This window comes from Thalia democratica, chromosome 6, assembly GCF_965202585.1.
Source record: "Thalia democratica chromosome 6, ktThaDemo2.hap1.1, whole genome shotgun sequence".
Classification (NCBI taxonomy): domain Eukaryota; kingdom Metazoa; phylum Chordata; class Thaliacea; order Salpida; family Salpidae; genus Thalia; species Thalia democratica.
In genome coordinates, this window is record NC_139170.1 from 40,197,481 (window position 1) to 40,219,850 (window position 22,370).

Sequence of the window (22,370 nt, forward strand, 5' to 3'; positions counted from 1 at the left end):
AAAGTAAAACGTTAAAACTACGTCCTTGTCATTAAACTTTTATAAATAGCTTTCAACAATATGCAAGAATATATGCATTAATAAATTCAATACTTTACAACAAAATATTTTATTATACTATAAATTGATTCAAACCTTAACAGCTCTTGTACTTTAAACATAGCTTCATCCGGGCCAAATGAAAACCTACATACTTGAAATGTATCTGTTTCATATAAATGCTTATAATATTAGAAAAAATTAGTTTCAGACGATTAACAGATTTTGTAAATTGATAAATAAATTAACATTTATAAAAAGACATTTTTTTTTCGAATCTACAAATTTTTTAAACCTATTATTGCAATAAATAGAACTTTAGTTGTGATCAGTAAAAACTTTTGATTAATTTAGATACAACAATCGATGGTTAAATGCCTAAAAAAATACTTAAGTTTAAAAAAATTTATCGATGCATGAAGTATATAAAACGTATAAATATGCGTATGATAATTATATAATATATACTACTTACTATTTGCTTGAGAATCGACACCACAGTTTATACCTCCAGGTAAAGACATTCCGACAGATAATATCCAAGCAACAAAAATAAAAACTTTTGCTTGGTTTTTTGACCTGAAAAATAAGTAAGTTTCTCGGTAAATGAAAAAAAAGTGTTTTTTAAACTTAAAAGCTTATTGAGCACAATCATCAAAATAATAATCTTGATTTATATTATAACAAAAAATGAACATCTGTATAACTTTAAAAATTTTTATAACTTTATTATTTACTTTGTAAATAGTTTTTATATAAACCAAAATTACAAGTTAATCATAAATCTTTTGTTTTCTTTTAAATTAATTAAAATTTTTGAAATTAAATTTCATAACAAAAAAACTAATTATAAATTTAACTAATGAGCAATATTCTGTATATCAAAACTAACTATTTTAATACTTACTATTAAGTATTTAGAAAAAGTTTAATTGTATACATTTATTTTTAGTATACAAACCTAAGCGAACCATAATTGTTATAAAATACAACAGCCGTGACTCTATCTACTGCCATAATAGAAACCAGTAAGTTTCCAAGGTACATGTGCATTAGAGTAATTGTACTGACTAGTTTACACATAAAGTCTCCAAATATCCAGCTTTGCAATATTAAAACCATAATTACTTTGTATTATAAAAAAAATTAAATTTTTGAAAAATGAAATAAAACAAATATAAGACAAAAAAATATATATATAAAAATTAAGTTCATGGGATATTTTTTTTCTAAAATAAAAATAACGATAATTTTGCAAACTACTATTCGTTTTTAATTATTGTTTTTATTTTGTATTTATATAAAATTAAGAATTTTAGTTTAACAATTAGAAATTTAGTTTTTCTTCAACGAAATCTTAATATAGACTACGCTAATTCATAATACAGTGAAGCTCATAAATATTTAATTTAAGTTATTTATTTCTCAGAGCAGCATGGCACAGCGTTAAATAAATATATAATTTGTTTGAATTTCCTGTTTTATAACATCAATAGTATTAAAGTAAATTTCCTTAGCAGAAAATCATTAAATATTAAAAATTAAATACTAAATTTTGTTATGTTATTCATAATAAAATATTTTATATGTTTAGAAGACATTTAGGCTCACGTACTTTAAGTAAAACTCTTTTTTTCCGAGTTTTTCAAATACATATACATAAAATTAAAAACTCACAATCTACTCATATAAAAATCACTTATCCAAAAAGGTAACATCAGAAGGAATATAAAATCAGTGATTGCTAAATTAGTCACGTATATATCCGTTATACTTCTTTGCTTTACCTAAAAAGATCGTAGTAATATGACATAGTTTTCGAAGTGTTAGCATAATATTTTTAAGATGATAGTTAAGTTTTTAAACACAGTGGTATAATCTTAGTAAATCAAAAAAAATTGGTTCATTCTAAGTTCTTTGTTTTAAAAACTTGACTATGTTTTTTTAGTTAATCTAATAATAAACACAAGGTTTATTTTGAATATTTGATGAAGTTATAGAAATATGATTCAGTTTGGAACATCTAATTTGACAATTCTGTCACAATTTTTACGTAAAAAATCACGACATTAAAAAAAGTTGATTTTTAATATAGTTTTTCAAAATTTTATTTATATACACAAAACAGTATACCTTTTTCATGATGTAAACTACAATGATATTTCCGAACAACCCGATGAAGCACACTATAGACAGTATTGTGGGTATTACCTTGTTCAGAATCAAATCGAAAATATCTGCTGTGACGTCATCAGATGCTTCAGGTGATGACGTCATTTCATTTGACGTTGTCACATTGTTTTGCCACATTTTAACTTTTATTTATTGAAAAATTGTGTTTACTATTTTTAAAAGTTTATTAAGTTAAAATTTGCTTTACCTATTTGTTATTTTTTTACTGTAGTTCAGTTGTATACAAAGTTAATACTTAATTCTAAACATTGATGACAGCTACGGTTGGTTTAGTTTAGATTGCTTTGATAACTAATATATTTTAAAAAAACACAACCTGTTAACAAACACAATGATTTTTAACTTACTTACAGCCTTTACGTCTTGAAATATATCTGTTGAACTGCTAAGTAATTGCTAGTTCTGTTGTATATAAATTTTAAAAACCCTCATTGTTGAAATTTTTCATCTTTGTTTTTAAACAGATCAACATAAACTTACACAAATTATAATATAGAGTTCAGAAACTTTATATCTAGTACATACTATTAAATAAAAACTAAACAACAGTAGGTAAAATTTTAATGTGTATAAAAATGTTTTCACATATCATATAAACTGTTTACTTCTTTATTAATGTAAAATATAGAGTAATGATCTCTTACAAACTTTAGCCTTTGCTACTTTTGCATATTTTTCTTTGCTGGATTCAATATCGATTGGTTTTATAAATTTAGAAGTAAAATTTCGTTATTTATACAGCTCAACTTATTTCTAAATTTAACTGACGTAGTGTTTGTCAATTCTATATGTGATTACGATTTTTACTCTGATATTATACGTCTTATAAAACAAAAAAATGTACAATTTTACTATAAAATACTTTATTTTCTAATAACAGATTATAAAAGCAAATTTATAAACAGTGTATTTTGTATTTATATTTTTATATGTTTTGACTTAAGCTAGTTATCTAAAATCTTAAAAAACTTAACTTGTACATACAATTAGCTTAAGGAGAAAATATATGCTCTGCTCATAAACATACAATTTTCATCGCTTTTTCATTTCTAAGTGTGTATCTGTGTAAATTGTCTTAAATGTAAAATAAAATCATATTAATAATACGAATACTAAATAAAACACACTATTAGATTCAACTTAAATATTTTCTAATTAACATTTATTTTTCTGTTTTTGAAACATTAACAATTTGAAATTCTTTAACTTTCTGGATAAGTTAATATTTTTTATATAAAATATGAATAAAAATTAGGCGTAAATTTTTTTTAATAGACTAAAAATCATAAACAACCTTTAAAATTTGAAACAAATGTTGTTAAAACAACTTTATATAAATAAAACAAGAATTGTAGATTCACTGATTGGATCTTCAAAGTTTCTTAGACACCAAAATAATAGTGAAAATCCAATGATTGTTAAATATTATACTTTTATTACATTAAAAGATTTATAAACATATATAAAATGTCAAAAGTTTAAACTTTTACCTAAAAGTAAAAAAAAATACAAGAAAAATTCAAATCACTTTATTAAAATTTTAGATTTACAAATAAGTAAAAATAGAATTCATAAATAAAAAGATATTTGTGTTTATTAAAAAACAAAAGTTCGTATTTCTGTGAAACTGGCATTGTTTAAAAAAATATTTGTAAATATTTTATAAAACCAATAAATTTTGCACTTCATTATCAAAATAGTTTAATATTAGTTAAAAGGATTAAAAAATTTGAAAGTTTTTTTTGCACTTAAGCCGTATAAAACTACACAGTTATGACTAAAAACGAACTTGTTATTTAACTTAAATAAACCTAAGAGACTAAATTATTGTTTTTAATTTTTTTTACTACTTTATACAACAAAACTCTTGTAATATTTATTTTTTAAACTAAGTAAATTTTGGTTCTTAAATATTTTACAAAAACAGTCGTTACAATAACTTTTCTTGTACAAAATAATTAAAAAAACCTGAAGCTATTGCTGATAAAAACGATGCACTAACATAAAGAAAATATTTTACAAAACACTAAACTACATACAAATATATTTTTGCCTTTTTCTTTTTTACTTCATTTCTTCCTTAGTCGTTCGAAATGTGCCTTGCATTATCATCTATTATGCACGTTAGTTACTTAATAACCTTTTATTAATAAATTGTATTTGGATTTTAATAAAATAGATAATTAGTAGTATTACAATTTATGTTTTAGTTTTTTTTGAATAAAGTTTTTCGGGATCATTTATGTTTATTTATCTAAATCAACGGTAGATTAAAAATAAAACCATAAAAAAGTAATAATATTGTTATACCACATTAAAGTACAGTATTAGGCGACTGATGTTTACACACAAAACAACTTTGAAGTTCAACTTGCATGAAAATGACAATGATTTAATCACCGTTACAATTTAAGATATCAAGGTTGAAATGAAAAACGCGTTTTTTAAATTTAAAATAACTGTAATATTATAAACAGTAACTTAAAATTAAAAAAAATATTAATTCTTTGAACTTAACCTATCATTACGTTTCTTATAAGTTATACTTTACAGAAAGTTCACAAACTGACAACTTATAAATGTTTTTCATTGCTTAATTATTTAACGTAAAAACTATATAAATCATCGTTAGACTTTTTTAGGTTTAAGATTAAGTCAGAAAGTATGATTTTTTTTCAATATAATATAATTATTTTAAAACATATGCGGAACTCGAACTAATTTATATTAATATATTTTGCTGTATGTTTCTTTATACGAGTGATTGACATACAATGCCGTCAATAGGTGTTAGGTAACAGCTTATTCATCAAATACATGAAATTTGTAAATACTAAGCTCTCTGTTTACTAACTACAGCATCAGAAACCAACTCTTACTGAAAACAAGCATAAAATTAAATTTTTGTTCTCACATTTTATTTATTGTAAATTTGTTGTTAAAAGCTGTAAAACAATGGAATTTTATTAAAAGCTCAATATTTCCCATTGCTAAATTTTTTTAATTTTTTCAGCAGGAAACAATAGTTTAAAACAATATATCTTCTTAAAAGAAATAAAGTCCTCTTTTATTAAATTTAGGTTTCTCGCGACTAGTCCTGCCTGATGAGTCCTAATAAGGACGAAACCGGTCGTAGGATTGTCTCGGATGCTGTTGTTGTTGATCTTGCGGTAAAGTTCATTGTTTATTATCGATTGCATAAAACATCTCAACTTCGTTGATGATGGCCGAAATAAATACTGGCTAAAACTGATCAAACGAGCGCAGACTACAATCTCAAAACAAGCTGACAATGTCTGAGACGTTGGGCTGTGAATGATTTAGCTGTGTCATTTTTTCAACTTTACCCACAAACGATCGCTTCAGTACTTCGTACTTAAGCCCGCTTGTTTAAGATCACAATAGCGGTTTCTCGCGACTATTCCTGCCTGATGAGTCCTAATAAGGACGAAACCGGTCGTAGGATTGTCTCGGATGCTGTTGTTGTTGATCTTGCGGTAAAGTTCATTGTTTATTATCGATTGCATAAAACATCTCAACTTCGTTGATGATGGCCGAAATAAATACTGGCTAAAACTGATCAAACGAGCGCAGACTACAATCTCACAACAAGCTGACAATGTCTGAGACGTTGGGCTGTGAATGATTTAGCTGTGTCATTTTTTCAACTTTACCCACAAACGATCGCTTCAGTACTTCGTACTTAAGCCCGCTTGTTTAAGATCACAATAGCGGTTTCTCGCGACTATTCCTACCTGATGAGTCCTAATAAGGACGAAACCGGTCGTAGGATTGTCTCGGATGCTGTTGTTGTTGATCTTGCGGTAAAGTTCATTGTTTATTATCGATTGCATAAAACATCTCAACTTCGTTGATGATGGCCGAAATAAATACTGGCTAAAACTGATCAAACGAGCGCAGACTACAATCTCACAACAAGCTGACAATGTCTGAGACGTTGGGCTGTGAATGATTTAGCTGTGTCATTTTTTCAACTTTACCCACAAACGATCGCTTCAGTACTTCGTACTTAAGCCCGCTTGTTTAAGATCACAATAGCGGTTTCTCGCGACTATTCCTGCCTGATGAGTCCTAATAAGGACGAAACCGGTCGTAGGATTGTCTCGGATGCTGTTGTTGTTGATCTTGCGGTAAAGTTCATTGTTTATTATTAAATTTAAATGATGTGCTTTTTATTTTAGAACTGTTTATAGTGAATAAAAAATTAAAAGAGACTACTTTTTTAAATTTATTTAATTTTTTTATTTAATTAGAAAAATAAAATTATACAAAAAAACTTAATAAAAAAAAACCCTTAAGTTAGTACAAAGACATCATTTTGATGTATTATATTTACTTAGTTTTTTAAAACCAATGTCTACGAATATTTCCCTACAGCACTAGAAAAATATGTGAAAACTTTTCTTACTGTTAAATACGTAAAATATTTAATAGTTTATTTCACTTTATTTATTTTTAGTGGTTTAAAAACACAAACAAACATATAAACACAAACTACTTAGTGAGGAAACTTTAGTTTTGAAGCCACAAATCGTTTTGTACGTATATTTTTACTAAGAAGATTTATTTTGTAAGCTCGAAATTTCTGTAAGGCATTTTTTAAATTTGTAGGGAATAATTAACAAAAGTAAGTAAAATTTGTGTTAGCTACTTCATTTTTATGTTTAATTTAGATTTTTTTTAAACCATTGAAATTTATGTTATCTAATATTCTAAACAACTTCTTTTTTAAGTGTTTTTGTTGCTAAAATTCAAAAGTTCAGTTTTCTTTTAAGTAAAACTATGAATTACGTAGGCTCGCATTTGTGCAAAGTATATAACTGATAAAAAAGTGTCAATACTTTCTGACAATAAGTGACTTTTCTATGTGAAAGTTAGATCAATAAACGCTAAAAGTTTGAAAAACTTGTTTTGTTCCAAGTTTGTACAATATTATGCCGAAGTATTTAGTAGTAAAAAATTGTTTTAAATATTTGAAACTGTATAAAAGTATATTGGTAAAAAATATGAATTGGAAGCGAATAGAAGTAAAATTTTTGATAAAGTAATTAATTTAAAACATTTATTTCAGATATGTTTTTTATTTCAGCTTCTGTACTGAGCTTATTTTATAATTTTCAATTAAACTTCAAACAAATTATGTTAATCAATACCGTAAATTGTTTTTCCAATGTTTTAGCAGCCATGTACTGTAGTTAATTTTATAAATTATAAATGAGTTTTCTTGTCGTGTCTTGTAAGAAATGAATAATAAATAATGCTTTCTAAGTTGTTAAGTGTCTTGAAATAGTATTAAAACTTTATTTCTTGCGAGCAGTTTAAATTAATCGTTTTGAATTGTACTTTTAATTTTTATATTTTAACTTATGGCGTACTTTAGAAAAAGTTTTATTGTAATTGTTCTTTAGTTTAATTAAGAAGGTAAAACTATGAAAATTTGTTTAATCCGAGTCAATATATTTTGTAATTGTTGGGATAAGTTTTTCATTTTAGAACTAAGTACTCTATAAATTAAAATTATAAAGCAAACAAATCGATTATAATCAATAAATAACATTAATTAAAAATATTAAAAAAATTTATAATATTTATTGTTTACATATTATTTTCTTATGTTACTTGATCTAATAAAATAAAATATTTTCTACGTTAGTTTTTAACATTAGCTAGTTTTCCTTTAACTAAAAAAGCATTTGTATGCTGTGGATTTTCTTCTAAATATGCATAAAAAAAAATTGAAAAGAATTTAAGTTTTTGTAAATATAATTACAGGATTCTTTTAGTTCATTGTTCCTAAAGCTTCAACTTTTTATATAATTTAAAATGGATGCTGAACAGGTAAATAAGAAAAGAAGTGGAAAATACTCTTTTTATAAAACTTATCAAAAATTAAAATAAAACTAAACAAAATGGATAAAGAACATTAGAGAAATGGATGAAAATTTATAGTAAATATATGAAACTTATTTTTATAAAAAACAAAATATTAAAAAAAATGTTACTAGTAAATTTAATAAAACTTTTAGAGGTAATTAATGTTGTTAAAAAAACTGTGTAAAACAATAAAGTCAAATATTTAAATTCAAAAAAAAAGTCAATAAACCAATCAAATTTTTGTCCTACGTAAAACATAGGATTCAGCTGTAGAAAAAAAAAAATTTTATATATTACATGGTCTTAATCGTTTTTTTTAAGTTAGTTTAAACATTTTTTTTTCTGATTTATATTTGAAAGTTTTAGTTATTCCTTTAGTTATACTACAATTTGTGAATGTACTTTAATATATACTTTTTGCTAAGTTCAAAAATTTAAGCAATATTTTTTCAAAAACTGTAATTTTATCAAAGTAAAATACTCGTTTATTTTAGATGTAAATGTTTTTTGAAATAATTTTTGTTTTTTTGATAAATATAAAAAAAATTTTTACTTTTAGGTAATATATATATTTTTTGCTCAATTTTAGACAATATTGAAAATAACGTATAAAAATAAAAAGCTTAAGTATTAAAAAACTTAAGTTGCATATAAGCTTTAGTAAGTTTAATGACACAAAAGAATAGTTTTGTTTTTATTATCTTAGGTTCACTTAACTTTTTGGTTAACGTGATTGAAATCAATATAAAATTTAAAAGATGGATAGCAGTTTTTTTTTTTGATTTGATTTACAATATGTTATTGCGCTCGAGTTTTGTTTTAAATGCTAAAATAGGTATAAGCGTCTTTTATGTTGAAAACTATTGTAACGTGATAAAATAATTCAAGTGTTTTCGTTGAAAAGATTTGACGCCTCAATTTTAAAATCAATTTGTTTCTTTTTTTTCACCACATCTAAACGAGCTTAATTTATATTGACATTTACAAACAAACAATTTTTCAACAATAACTGTGTTTTATAAGCAACAAATAAGAATAACTTTAAAAGATGAAAAATGAATAGCTAACTTAAACGGTTTAAAACAGTAAAGATGTTTACAAGTCAGTTTTAAAAAACAAAAATAAAATAATTCCGTTTACCTTTACTTTTACTTTTAGTTTTAATCTGAGTTCAACTTTTATTTTTATTAACATAACACTGTGTTTTTAAATTAGATATCAAGTAAACATCAGTCATGAAACAATTAATTTTTATTTTCAATAAATAAATGCTTAGTAAAATTATTATGAAAACATTCATGTATCACAGTTGTTCTTTCAGTCTCTTATTAAAATGCTGGTTTGCTATTACAGGGTTGTGGACGTGACTAGTACTGTTTTATATAAAGTTTTCTAACATACTTCAGATAACTGAGAGTTTTATATACTAATTATTAGTTTTTAATTTTCTTTTGTTCTAAAAAACTTCTTCGTCTCTATGAATGACGTTTTGCCATGTACGAAAACGAAAACCAATTTTATATATATATCTCTTTTTATAAAAGCCGAATGAAATCCGATGTCGAAATTTGGTAAAATTAGTTTTATTTGGTAGAAAAGTTTTAGTTTTTACTTTTATACTTAGCTAAATAAAATTTCAATGTTACTTTAAAAAACTTAGTTATTTTATTTATTTTAGCGTTAGTGTTAAAGAAAATATTTCATATAATCTTTTATTTTTCTAACGATGGTGTTCAATTAAAGATAAGTAAAAATTAGGAACTAAAAAACTGATCAACACTTTATATAAACGTGAATTAAATATAAATAAAACATTAAAATAACAAACATCGTTATTAATAGTTTATAAGAAAAATATTACCTTCTCAAAAACACTTATTTTCAAACTATTTAGTAAAGTTTTTTATTAAAACAGTTAAATATTCTTAATCAACGTTTTACTTAAGCATTAAAAGTAGTACTTTATTGTTTCATAAACCAAAATTGTTTATACTTAAAAAAAATCATATTTGAAGTAAAAATATTTATATTAGACTATTTAATCAAATACCCGCATATTTGATAAAACTAATTTTGTTATCTTCAAAATAATTAGAAAAATCCATAGATAGATTTTTTTTTTCAATTCAAGTTTAAGACATATGATTGAAAAAAAAAATTGAACCGAAAAAATAAATTAAATGATTAAAATAATTAAATTCAAGTTTAATGTACGTATATTCAATTACTAAAACCTTAAATCTATTTGTTTTTTTTCAATTGGAAAATTTTACGGTATAAAAGATGTAATTATTAGAAACTTTTACATAAGTTTCAAATAAATTGTAAACAAGTAATTATTTTTATACATTTTTTATTTATTAGTTTAAAACAAACAACAATAAGTATTTATTAAAACTCATACAATGAAACAAAACATGTTTCAAAACAATTTTCGACTCTTATTTTCATTTGGATTTTATTAGTATATTATTGAAAATAAAATATTTATATTTTTTTTTCGTGTACCTACAGTCAATTCTAAGAAACTCGTTGTAAACAATATTTTTTTTTTAAATGTCTTGAAACATGAGATTGCATTAATTGAATTGTCTTCTAACTTTTTAGGTAGCCATGCAAGATTTTTAAACACTTTAAGAATCGTGTAGATAAACTCAACTAATTTATGAGAGTTAGCTAAAATTTGTTATCAACCTCACTCGATTGTAAATTAATATTTCCAAGCGTTAAAAAATACCTTTCTTTGTAAGACAAGATAAGAAGTTTTTTTTTTACTTGATTTTATAGATCTTGTAAATTTAAATTCAATTTTGAAACGCTTTACTTTTGTTTTTATTTTTAAGGTTCAGTAACTATAGCTTTGGGTTTTGTTACTAGAGTATTTTGCTTGTAAAATATTCTTTTAAAGCCACTAAGGTGAGAAAAAATGCAAAAAATGAACTAAATTTTAATTGTCATAAATCATACCTTTTTTTTTTAACTGTTTTTAATTACACTTCACTTCAGAGGCATAAACAGGTTTATTTTAAGTTTTTAAAAAGTTTTATATAATCACATATGTTAAAATTTAGTCTTTTTTAAATTCACAAATTTTAGATGTTTAGTGAGAAGCAGTTACGTAGCGTTGTATTACTTGAATTAGCGCAAACTTTACTTAAAAAATCCCTCATTGAAAACTTTTGTAATAGGCTTAGGCTATATAAAAAAACTTTTTCTTAGCAATTAAATTAAGTTAATTTTGTTATATAAAATACATTTGAAGGGGCTGTTCTTTAAAATATTTAATCATTTCAAATTCATCCACTTTTTAACAATTATAGCTACTTTTTAAAAACAAAAAGTCATTAGAACTTTCTTATTTGCACAAATATATACTAACTTAGTTTTTTTTTTCCTAATTCATTTAACGATATATCTATAACAATATACTTATAAAGTTAGACGAAAATAGTTGTTTTATTAACGATAGTTGTTTCAAGAAAACAAATGTAAATTTACCTAAGTTATAATAATACAGTAATAACATAACCTCATCACATGTTATATATGTGTTACACAGTATCGTTCTTGAGTATAAGAAAGTTAAATTTTATAAATATAAAAGATTCATTGCCTCTGTAATAAAGGTCAGGTTTTAATGCTATGAAATTAAATTAAATTATAACAAAGTTAAAGCAAATAACCTAAACTTTTGCACATTTTAAGTATTAATTAAAAAAGTATTAAATTTAAATTTGTCAAAAACAAACATTTTAATTGACAAATTTAAAAACAACACATAGTGGAAAATTAATCAATGTCAAGTTTAAAACGCGATACTTTATGACGATAAAAATAAATAAAAAACATTAATAGTAAAAACATTAAAAACCCGTATTTAACAAATTAGTGAAAAAAAAGGACCAGTATATCTAAATAATAATTTTTTGCATTTAAGTAATACATAACGAAAATTTTTTGTGTTAAGCAGCTATTATTTTTCAAACATAACAAAATAAGTTTAGTCAGACAAAGCATAAAATTTTTAAAACAAATTACAAGGAATAATATCTAATAATAAAAATATTGATCTGAAACATGCAATGTTTATCAAAAGTTAGAGTATTTACAAATAAAACCTAAATATATCAAATATTTTTAATTTTAAGTTTAGGTCTATAAAGAGTTTTTTACCAAACAAGATGGTATTCAATTTTTTCATTTTATTTTGGTGGTTATTATAAACAGTTAGAAATGTTTGAAATCTTCTCAAAGTTTAAAAGTGATATAAAAATAATGCCATCAAAAAGTCGTCAGTTTAAATTTATTCTCAGTCACAACAATTTTGTTTTTAGATTTCAGAAAACTACTATGAATAAGATTCGCTTGAAATTAAGTACAGCTACGTGTCGGCACGGCAGCACTAAAAAGTAGTTATTGAAGTATGCACAAAAGATCATATGTTTAACTTTAATTTTAATAAGAACAGTATAGGTTAAACTGCAAAAGGTTTTTTTATTCAACGCTAGTTGTATACTTAATTTTATTATAAGAAATTACATCTATTGTCTTGTCAAATTACTCCCTGAAAAATATACTTTCACTTTTTTATTTGCTCTCTTTACTTTGATGATTCCTTAAGGTTATCTTTGACCGCCTAGGAGTTGACTACATCACTTTCTTAAAGTGCTTCTTTTTTTCGATTGAGATGTTTCAAAGAAGTATCAGAAGATAAGTAGTATCAGAATGTTGATATTCGCAAATATTTACAATATTGTAAAACATTAAAACAAGTTTTTTTTTTATTAATACTTCCTTAAACATGAAACATCATGAATTTTTTGAAATATGTTGGAGGTTGATAATATGTAAAAAAAATAAGATTTTAAGATTTAGGCATGTTTTTTTAATTAGGAAACTTTTCATTTTTACTCTTTTTCTAATTAACTTGTGTTTTTTACTTTTTTTTTCAGGAAGTTTGACACTTTTATTTTTGTTTTTTTACAATTTTGAAAATGTTTTTTTTTTTAGAATTACAGTATTTTTTATTGTTGCTTTAAATTTCTAAGCTTGTAAGAGAATTTTTCTTTTAGTTTATAATTGTTAACTTTCAATGCTTTCTACAGTAATTTATATAAATTTTAGTTTTTGTACTTTAGGACTTTCGAAATTTCTTTAATAACAACTCAATTTTTTAATTGTCTATAGCTTAGTTTTCATTAAAAACATAGTATTGAAGTTCCTCTACTTTTTATTTTCCTTCGTGTCTGATAAGTTTTCGACAGATCTTTTTAATTAACAATTTTTGTTTTCTTAAGCTAAGTTTCTAAGTTAATCTTAACCTGGCATGTTAAATTGCTTTTCGATTATTTGCTGTTTTTATTCGCTATAAAATCTGGTAACAAGTTTTCTGATAAAAAAATGTTTGTAAATCTAAAAGATTTTAAGTCACAAATGATAAGCTTTTTCCAACAGCTGATATGATAATTATATAGAAAAAAGTTAGTTAATACCATTTTAACTTTAACGCTCACTAGTATATCTAAACAATATAAAAATATTTTTCTTAAAAGAAAACAACAACTTAGTTGTAAGTATAGATTACACGTTTGCTATTAGTGTTGTTTATCTCCTTTTATAAGTTAATTTAAAAATACATATATATTTTTCGTTCTTATGTTATTAAACAAGATTCATAATTTATTATTAAACACAAAATTCAATTAGTTTTCGTTCAGTTTTATCTTATTAATTTTATTTCCTTTAATTTTTCTTATTTTGTTTAATTGATTGTTTTTTTAGTAATTGTTCTGGACATGACTTTAAACTGTATCCTGGTGTATGACTCGATAACCAAAAGGTTTTTCGTACACCAGGTCCTTGGACCAATTATTTGAGCGTTTTTTTTTTCGTTCAATAAACAATAGTCTAAAAAAAATCTCTCATATTCAATATTTAAATCACAACTATTTACGTTCTCATACTCTAACCCTCTCTTATATTTTCTTTCTTTTTGTATATATAAAAAACTGTTTTAGGTTTAAATACAACCAAAGCGCAGTTTCGCCCAAAACTAATACAAAGTTATGTTTCCAAGCTTTTGTTGTCAAAAACAACAACAAACTGAGCAAGCAACAAGCTAACTCAGTTGAACATAAACATTACTAATTATGAAAATAATTTTTCTCAAAAAATCAACTTTTAAACAAAGATAAAAAGCATAAAAAATATAACTAAAGTAAATATTAAGTTGTTGTTTATTCAATTTTCGTAATAATAAACTCTAAAATGTCTCTTGAAAGCAGAAAAAATGAAATCTTTGAATTATTCATTAAAAAAATCAAGTAATGAGAGTCCCTATCCCGGTTGACCACATCCACACACCCATAAAGCCAGGAATATATAAAAAACCCCTCAATAATGCCAATTAAATGTTTCAAAACCCTTACAACTTCCTTAACTCTGAATATAAATTCAGACCTTATCAGATCTTTTATTTCTCAACTTTGGCAGACTCCCAAGACCTCAGCCACTCATTTTTCGTTTATCTCCTTGGACCCACAGTACTATTTGTCAAATGCTAATCTCAAGCCAATAAGTCTGATTATAACACATTTAATTTTATTATTTAATATTATTATTTTAATATTAATTGTTATTTAAGCTGTCTGAGTAACCACTGTCCATGTATTATCTTAGAAACAGGTTTCAAAAATAACCTTTAATAGTCCTACTATAATATATTGCTATTGACTAAAACTTATATGTACCAATGAACATTAGATACTATATTACATATTATCTAAAAGCATATTATGTAAAGTCATCTCCTTTTCCTACTGAGTGCTCAGTTTTATCTATGAAACTAAATTCAATTTGTTCAAACATTACCATCACATTTTTTTTTATTAGCTCTTAATGCACTTGACTACCTATTATAATAGTTTTCTGTTTCTAACAATTTAACAAATTTTTTAATTATCCAGCACTCATGTTACAATAATAGTAGTCCACCGTTTCTATCTTTTTCTTTACAATTTATCTTATCTATGACATCATGTTCTCTGTGAAAAGAATAAAACTATATTTTACATCTCATACAGCTTAGATTAACTCATAATATAAATTAAAACCTTACCCTTTTATTCCCCCACTTTGCCCTGCCAGATCTCAGAACAACTGATGCACTATACAATGGTTAAAAACAATTAAATGCATAGCACCTTTTTCAAAAGTGAATATTATTAAGAAATATAAAGCAAATAACATTTTTAAATTTAAAACAAAGTTACTTAAAATCACATTAATTAAACACATTATAAATTTGTAGATATTTTAAGATAATGGGTAGTAGCACTTTTTTCTTATCTTACAATAAAGTGTTTTAAGGTCATAGGGGGAAGGGGTGAATCAATGCTTTATCAAATGTGATTAGTCAGAGTTGGGGGTGATAATATATTAGTTATGGAAAGAAAAATTAAAATTGTTAAAAATAATATCATCTCATATTAAAACTATCTCGTTTTTCTAGCAGTTTTCTCTAAGTTTTCATAAAATGTTCCTTATAGTAAAATGAAAAATGTTGCTTACAAAGTTAAAAACAAAAATTTTGGAAGTTATACATGAAATAAAAAATATTCTTATTTTTTCTTCAATTTTCATACTTTGTTAATTACTTTTTTGTGTAAGTAACCTTTCCTGGAAATTTTAAGGAAATTGCTTGTTAAACAATTTACTTAAGTTTAATATTTTAGAACAAACCTATTGTTCGATCCAACTTTGACCTGGTTATATCTCAAAACAGGTTTTTATATATAGGTTTTCACTGCTGGTTTATACTTAGCATATGACCACCTTGTCATTTTACATTTTAAGTTTCATGTATAACATAGATTACTTATTAAATATTTAAAATATCTGTATGGAATATTTAATTTAAACCACCAACTGCTACTTTATCAGCCAATTATTATTATTTTATATTTTTTTATATTTTTATAATTATTATACACAGTATATATGTAATTTTAATTCATTGTGATTTTATGTATGTTACTGCAACTTAATTATTGGTCAGTACTTTGTAAGCTCAATAACAAGTTTGTTTTTTTGTGTTTTGATTTCTTAAATTTTAATTTTTTAATTTTTCATTTTTACATTTAAACTAAATCTGCTTCCTAATTGTATATAACTTTGATTTAATCTTTACAAGCATTCAATATATAATATACATGTTACATCGAGTTTCTGTGATTTTTATTGTCTTTGCCGTTGTTAAGTTTTATTAAATTTTATTGATTGACTAACTAATGGTTGATGTTTTATTTTGTTCAAAATAGATTACAAACATAAAAATTAAACTAACAAACTTTGCAATACAAATTAAACAGTTAAAATACCCTCATTTATATTGTGATGTAATTATTAGATTTAATGAATGTATTTCGTTCATTGATTAACAACAGTGAATTTGAATTAGTTATCTTTCCCATTAACGTGAGTGCTTTGTTTATATTATGATTTGTTGTTTTGTTGTGTATTTTAGTTTACTTTACTTATTTTAGACTTAATAATTACAAATATTATATAGTTTTATAACAGTCGGATTTAATATTAAGTATTTTACCTGTTATTAACTATTATCTGTAGAAATTATTTTATTATAATGAAAAACATGTATACAGCCACTTTATTCTATGCTTCTTTCTTTCATTACAGTAATTGTTTTTTACAGAACCCAGTTGAAGTGTGTTGATTTGTTAACACACAGAAAAATATGTTGGTGCAATAAAGGAAGATTACTGTACAATTTGTTTTTATTTATATCTCAAAAACTAATTTGAATTTTGTAAAACAGTAAAAAGCATCTTGTACCTAAGTTTAAACCCTACAAAGTAAGTTCATATACTAGTTTTGTTTTATAGATTGTTTTGTAACAGGTTTTTTTCAAAAACCATGGCACAACAAGTTTTTTCAATTAGTAAATGGAAACATTTGCCAGAAAATGAATTTACAAAATTTTATTTAGTGAATTTCCCGGGTTTCGTTTTGAGGCCACTTAGTGAGTTCAGACAAAGTGTACACTTTGATGAAATTGATGAAGCAACCTTAAAACTGCAATTTAGATTGCCTACAGAGTTAACTCCAATTAAAAACACTTGAGCTGGGGACTGTTTGTTTAAGGCTATTTCCCAGTCACTATATGGTACTGAAGACCATTACCAAAACCTAATACTCCAAAACATTCTAAAGTACAAAAATGTCAAATAATATAGTTGCAGCAACTTAATCGCAGCAAAACCTTGATAGTACCCATATAATTTTAATGACATCACATCAAATTATGGGCAGATTTGATTGCAACAATTCTACTGACAAAATAATGCTCCTAAAATAGTACTCATAAGAAGACCAACCCTAAAATATTTAAACTAGTACTGCAAAGAAACAGTTATTTCAAGTTGCAACAACACACATTTACTTTTAAAGTCCAATTTATACTTGCAGAGAAAATTTGATTAATTTTAGTTTAATTACTATGTTTTAGAAACTGTACAAAATATTGACAGATAAACTTGATATAATTATATATTGACTTATTGCAAAAAAGTAAAAAAGAACAGCTTATTTTTTTGTATTATTATTAGTTTATTTGTTACAAGTAACTTGTAAATACTTATTTAGTTAGTCTAAATGTTTTTACTGAATGACTAATGAAAGATAGTTTTGTATATATTGCAAGTTTTATGTTAAGCCTTCTTCATTAAAATGAACATAATATCTTGTAGTTAACCTTTTGTGGGAGGCTGTTGCTCGTTTACTCAAAACTTTTTAAGAGTGTCAATAAAAATTTTTATGCTTTTTTTCCTTAACTTTACCTGATATATCTTTGATTTTTTTATTAAAATCTATTAACTTCAGTAAATTGCTTCACAACGTTTGAAATATAAGATCTTTACAAAATATAACCTATAATTAGCTAACCAAAACAAATTATGTGTTCATAACTACAGATAGTACAAAAAAAAGCTGAACAACTAATACATAAGCTATAATTACCAAATTTGAATATTTTATTTTAATTATATAAACTATTAAATACTTGAAAACCTTTTATTAACAATTTTGTTTCTATTCACCCACTATTTATAAAATACTACACATTTTATAATTCACAGAGCTTTTAATAAACATGCATACTAAGAGAAGGATATTGCTGTTAACAACTGTTGCCTTTACAATGGTACTGCTTGTGAATTTAAAATTATCACACTCAATTGACAAAAAATCAGAGGAACTTATGGCAAAAGTAATTTTTATTATTGAACGTAATGAGTAAATGTCAATTAATTTAAGTGCAATTTATTTAGTGAATTTCATTATTGTTTTGTTTTTCTGTATTATACTTTTTGTTATTACTTTTATAATCTCTGGAAGTTTATTAAGAAGTTTTAATAATGTATAACTAACTGTTTAAAAGTTTTTTGTTTTTATGTAGTAAAATGCGTCAATCTAGACTTTTAGAAGTTTATCTGATTGTCTGAAAAAAGAGGTAATTATATTTGAATCAGCAAAACTTATCGATACAAACTTACTTTGCTTTAAAATTTGTATTAAACATTACTTAACATATTTTACATTTGAAGGTTACTAAACATTTAGAAGTACAAAGTGTAATTTAATTTAAGTACTTGAAAAAAAGTTTATTATAAGTATTACAGAACATAAATAACTTAAACTTTACCTAAATCAATAATTAAATGCAGGTGCGGTTTGGAGAAAGTGAATTAGAAACATTAAAACGGAAAAACGACGATCTAGAAGCAGAAAACACTATATTGCACAAACAGTTGATGAAGGTACATGTTGTTGCACACATTGATTTGTTAAAAATAAAAACTAAGTATTCTTGGTTTAATGTTGTATATTAACAATTTAAACAAGGTTAATGCGTATACAAAAACCAAACTTGTTTAAAATAAACTAACTTTACTTTAACAATTTCACATAATAACTTGCAGTTATTTAACACAGTAGCGTTTAATATTTTTTCAAACTGTGTTTGGTTTCCTAAGAAAATTTTAAATAAGTTTACTTAAAACAAAGATGAGCTTTATCAAACCTTATAAATAATAAAAAGTTTTAACTAGCTTATTATTACAATTCTATAGTTTTATTAAACCTGAAACATAATAAACAGAAAGAAGCAAGTGAAAGTAAAATGCTTGACAACAGAAATGATGGGATCCCGTTGTCAGGGGGATTGAGGGATCCCCAACCCGAGATAAAAGTGGGTCACATCGATAAAGGGGCAGATTTAATCTTTGGAATACCAACTGTTAAAGTTTGTTTAAATTTTAAACTGTTGTTAAAAGTTATGCGTTATAAAATGTATTTTACTTTATTTTAAAAGTACTAAATACTGATATCATCTAAATTTTTGAAAGCATGAATTTACATTATATATAAACAACTAAAGTTACATTTAATAATGAAGTTATGTTGAAACTTATTTTGCATAATTATACTTGTTCTTTTTCTTAAGCGTATGTAGTGGTTCAGTCTTAAATAGCGAATTTAAATTGACTGTATATCACAATAATTAAATTAAGCGGTTTTGTTTAAAAATTTTTCTAGTTCTTTTATTTCCCAAGAGTGAATTAAAACTATTATTTCAGAGAGAAGGCGTCTCTTATCTGAACAAAACTCTGACGTCACTGTTTGAAAATTTGAACATAAACAGTAAATTTGACGTGAAGTATGTCGTGTTCGTTGCAGAAAGTGACAAAATATTCATGAACCAGATCATATCAGAGGTTTCGAAATATTTCTCTGCACAAATAAAAAGTAATATACTCCAGGTGATTATCTTTTCAGTTTTATAGCTACTTTTTTCACCATTTTATTGTTTAGATAAACTTACCAGTAACTGTAAGCATTAAAAACTTAAACGCGTTTTATGAAAGAAATTTAGAAGTTATCTACTTACTATAGAGTATAAATTAAATAAATGTGTTGTTTAAGAACAGACAAAACTTAAATTTAAATGCTTCGATTGGCTTATCTATTTTAATTAAACCTTACCACGACTTCATTCATTTTTAAAGCTCACAAAGTCAATTTATCGGTGTGTTTTATAAACTCATCTTTATCTCGGAACATAATTCTGACTTTCTTAATGGTTCTTCAGATAAGCTCACATTTTCGCGGTTGCCTATTCTTAAAACTTTATGCCAACGATTTGTGGTAAATTCTCAAAAAAAATTGTTTACGTTTTGTTAGTTCTTGTTCCTGCTACACATTACTAAGTGTTTAACAATAAGCTTTAATTTGAAGTTTGATATTATTCTTTTAATTTAGAAATTAAAAAGACAGTAAGAAACACTATTATTTATATCTTCTTGTCACACAGATAATCTCCCCATCACCAAACTTGTACCCGCAAGACTGGTCTCAGGTCATCACCATTCCCGACCACTTCGGAGACCCTTACGAGAGGGTCAAGTGGAGGAGTAAGGAGAACTTAGACATGGTCCACTTGCTCATGTACGGGTACAACTTGATGCCTGATTATTACGTCATGATGGAGGACGACGTCATCACGCAGAAGGGTTACGTGGAAGACATCATGAAGGTGACTCCATAAAAATTTCGCGTTTATACGTCGTACTTAAGCTTAATTGTATTGTGACGTCATAGATGTCATAGTTTACAATTTAAATATTTATTGATTTCTAACTAAGGAAAACGAGCATAAATATCATTTTTCAAGTTACTGAAATACTAAAAAAGAAAATTAATTAATAAATGCTTTGGAAACTGTTTATGTTAACTTATAAGTACTTATGTTATTGTTAAAAAGGCGTATTTGATGTTTATAGTTTTATGGTAAATTTTTTCTATTTATTTTTCAATAAATATATTTTTTAATAAAACAGTTTGTAGAGGAAAACAAAAGAAACGATTACTTCTACTTGTCATTTTGTACAGCTGGGTCGATAGGAAAACTTTTCAGAAGAGAAACTCTACCTAAATTTGCTTCCTTTATCCACATGTACTACAACAAAAAGCCTCTCGATTGGCTTCAGGTATTTGATAATGCTTTTTATTTAGCTAAACTTAGTACGTATTAAAAACAAAAAGTAGTCTAAACATACAAAATATTGTACTTGAATATGAGTACAGCTTTTAAAATGTAAGATGAAATTAACAATTTTTTTTATTTAATAAACTCTGTTAATAAAAGAACAAAAAAGTTTGAAAATTCATAGTTTACGTAGTATTTAAAACCTGATAAACTTTTCAGTATGACTTTTCAACACTGGATACATGTTCATTTACTGAGCCTTGTGATAATTGCCGAAAAAGAATGAAGGAAAGAATTATTCACAAAAAACCTTCTTTATTTCAACATATGGGAAGGTCAGTCTGTTTTTAATTATTTAGTAAAAATTCGTCAGGATTTATCTCTTTGTTAATTAATTATTTCTTATCTTCTTAAGTATATAAACTTATTGTAGAAAATATTTTTCTAAAGTTTTTTCAAAATTAAAAAGAAATGTCTGTACAATATTTTGTAATAATTTTTTAAGCCGAATATATAAAGTTTGTAAAAAGTTAAGTTCTTAATTACCATACAGTGTTCGATATAAACGATATTTTATTTTTTCAAACTGTTTTTAGATGCATCTCATGAGTGGCTATTTTTAGTAAACTTTGCATAATAAAAAAAAAGAAGATAAAGTTAATAAAAAACTAAGAAATAATATTTGCTACTTTGGTCAACAAGTATTCAGTTTCAACGCTAAAAGTTATACAAGTTGCTGTTGTTATTGTAGTTTACTTAAATAATATATGTTAATTAAAGTTTAATGAAGCTAAAAACTATGCAATAGAGTTCTTGAAAAAATAAAAAGTTAAAAATGTAAAGTTTAAAAAATTCACAAATAAGTGTAGACAGAAAAAAAATTTATGACATACTTTTAATAGTGACAAAATTCATACAACATTTTAGTTTACAAAGTTGTTGTTTCTTTATGATCCTAATAGGCATGTAAAACGTTAAATATTTGTGAACTGTGACTGTGACTTAACTGTAGGAATAAATTAAAGACTTAAAAACAGCAGGAAACAAAATTAACTAAAGTACAAAGTAGTGATTTTTCTTAAACAAAGTCAAAGTTTTATTTAAAAAAAAAATTGTTTTTGTAAAACGGTTTTATTTAGTTTTTTAACAAATTGTAAGTGAATAAAAGTCTACTTCA

The 22,370-nt window shown here is 24.6% G+C and overlaps 1 protein-coding gene across 1 annotated transcript; it reads left to right on the forward strand.

Moving 5' to 3' along the window:
* Window positions 1-2,194: 2,194 nt before the first annotated feature.
* Window positions 2,195-21,802, forward strand: LOC145839066 (alpha-1,3-mannosyl-glycoprotein 4-beta-N-acetylglucosaminyltransferase B-like). Its single transcript, XM_082946677.1, has 8 exons — window positions 2,195-2,326; window positions 18,873-18,965; window positions 19,307-19,450; window positions 19,785-19,922; window positions 20,519-20,740; window positions 21,045-21,194; window positions 21,413-21,528; window positions 21,790-21,802. Exons 1-8 carry the CDS (start codon window positions 2,195-2,197, stop codon window positions 21,800-21,802), a joined length of 1,008 nt encoding a protein of 335 aa, XP_082802803.1.
* Window positions 21,803-22,370: the final 568 nt, after the last annotated feature.

What these genes read in the sequence shown, in the direction of transcription:
- LOC145839066 (XM_082946677.1), top strand. Translation starts at nt 2,195, where the DNA reads ATGATATTTCCGAACAACCCGATGAAGCACACTATAGACAGTATTGTG. An exon ending in TGAACCAGATCATATCAGAG is followed by an intron (nt 19,923 to 20,518) that starts GTTTCGAAATAT and finishes CTTGTCACACAG; the next exon opens with ATAATCTCCCCATCACCAAA. An exon ending in ACGTGGAAGACATCATGAAG is followed by an intron (nt 20,741 to 21,044) that starts GTGACTCCATAA and finishes TTAATAAAACAG; the next exon opens with TTTGTAGAGGAAAACAAAAG.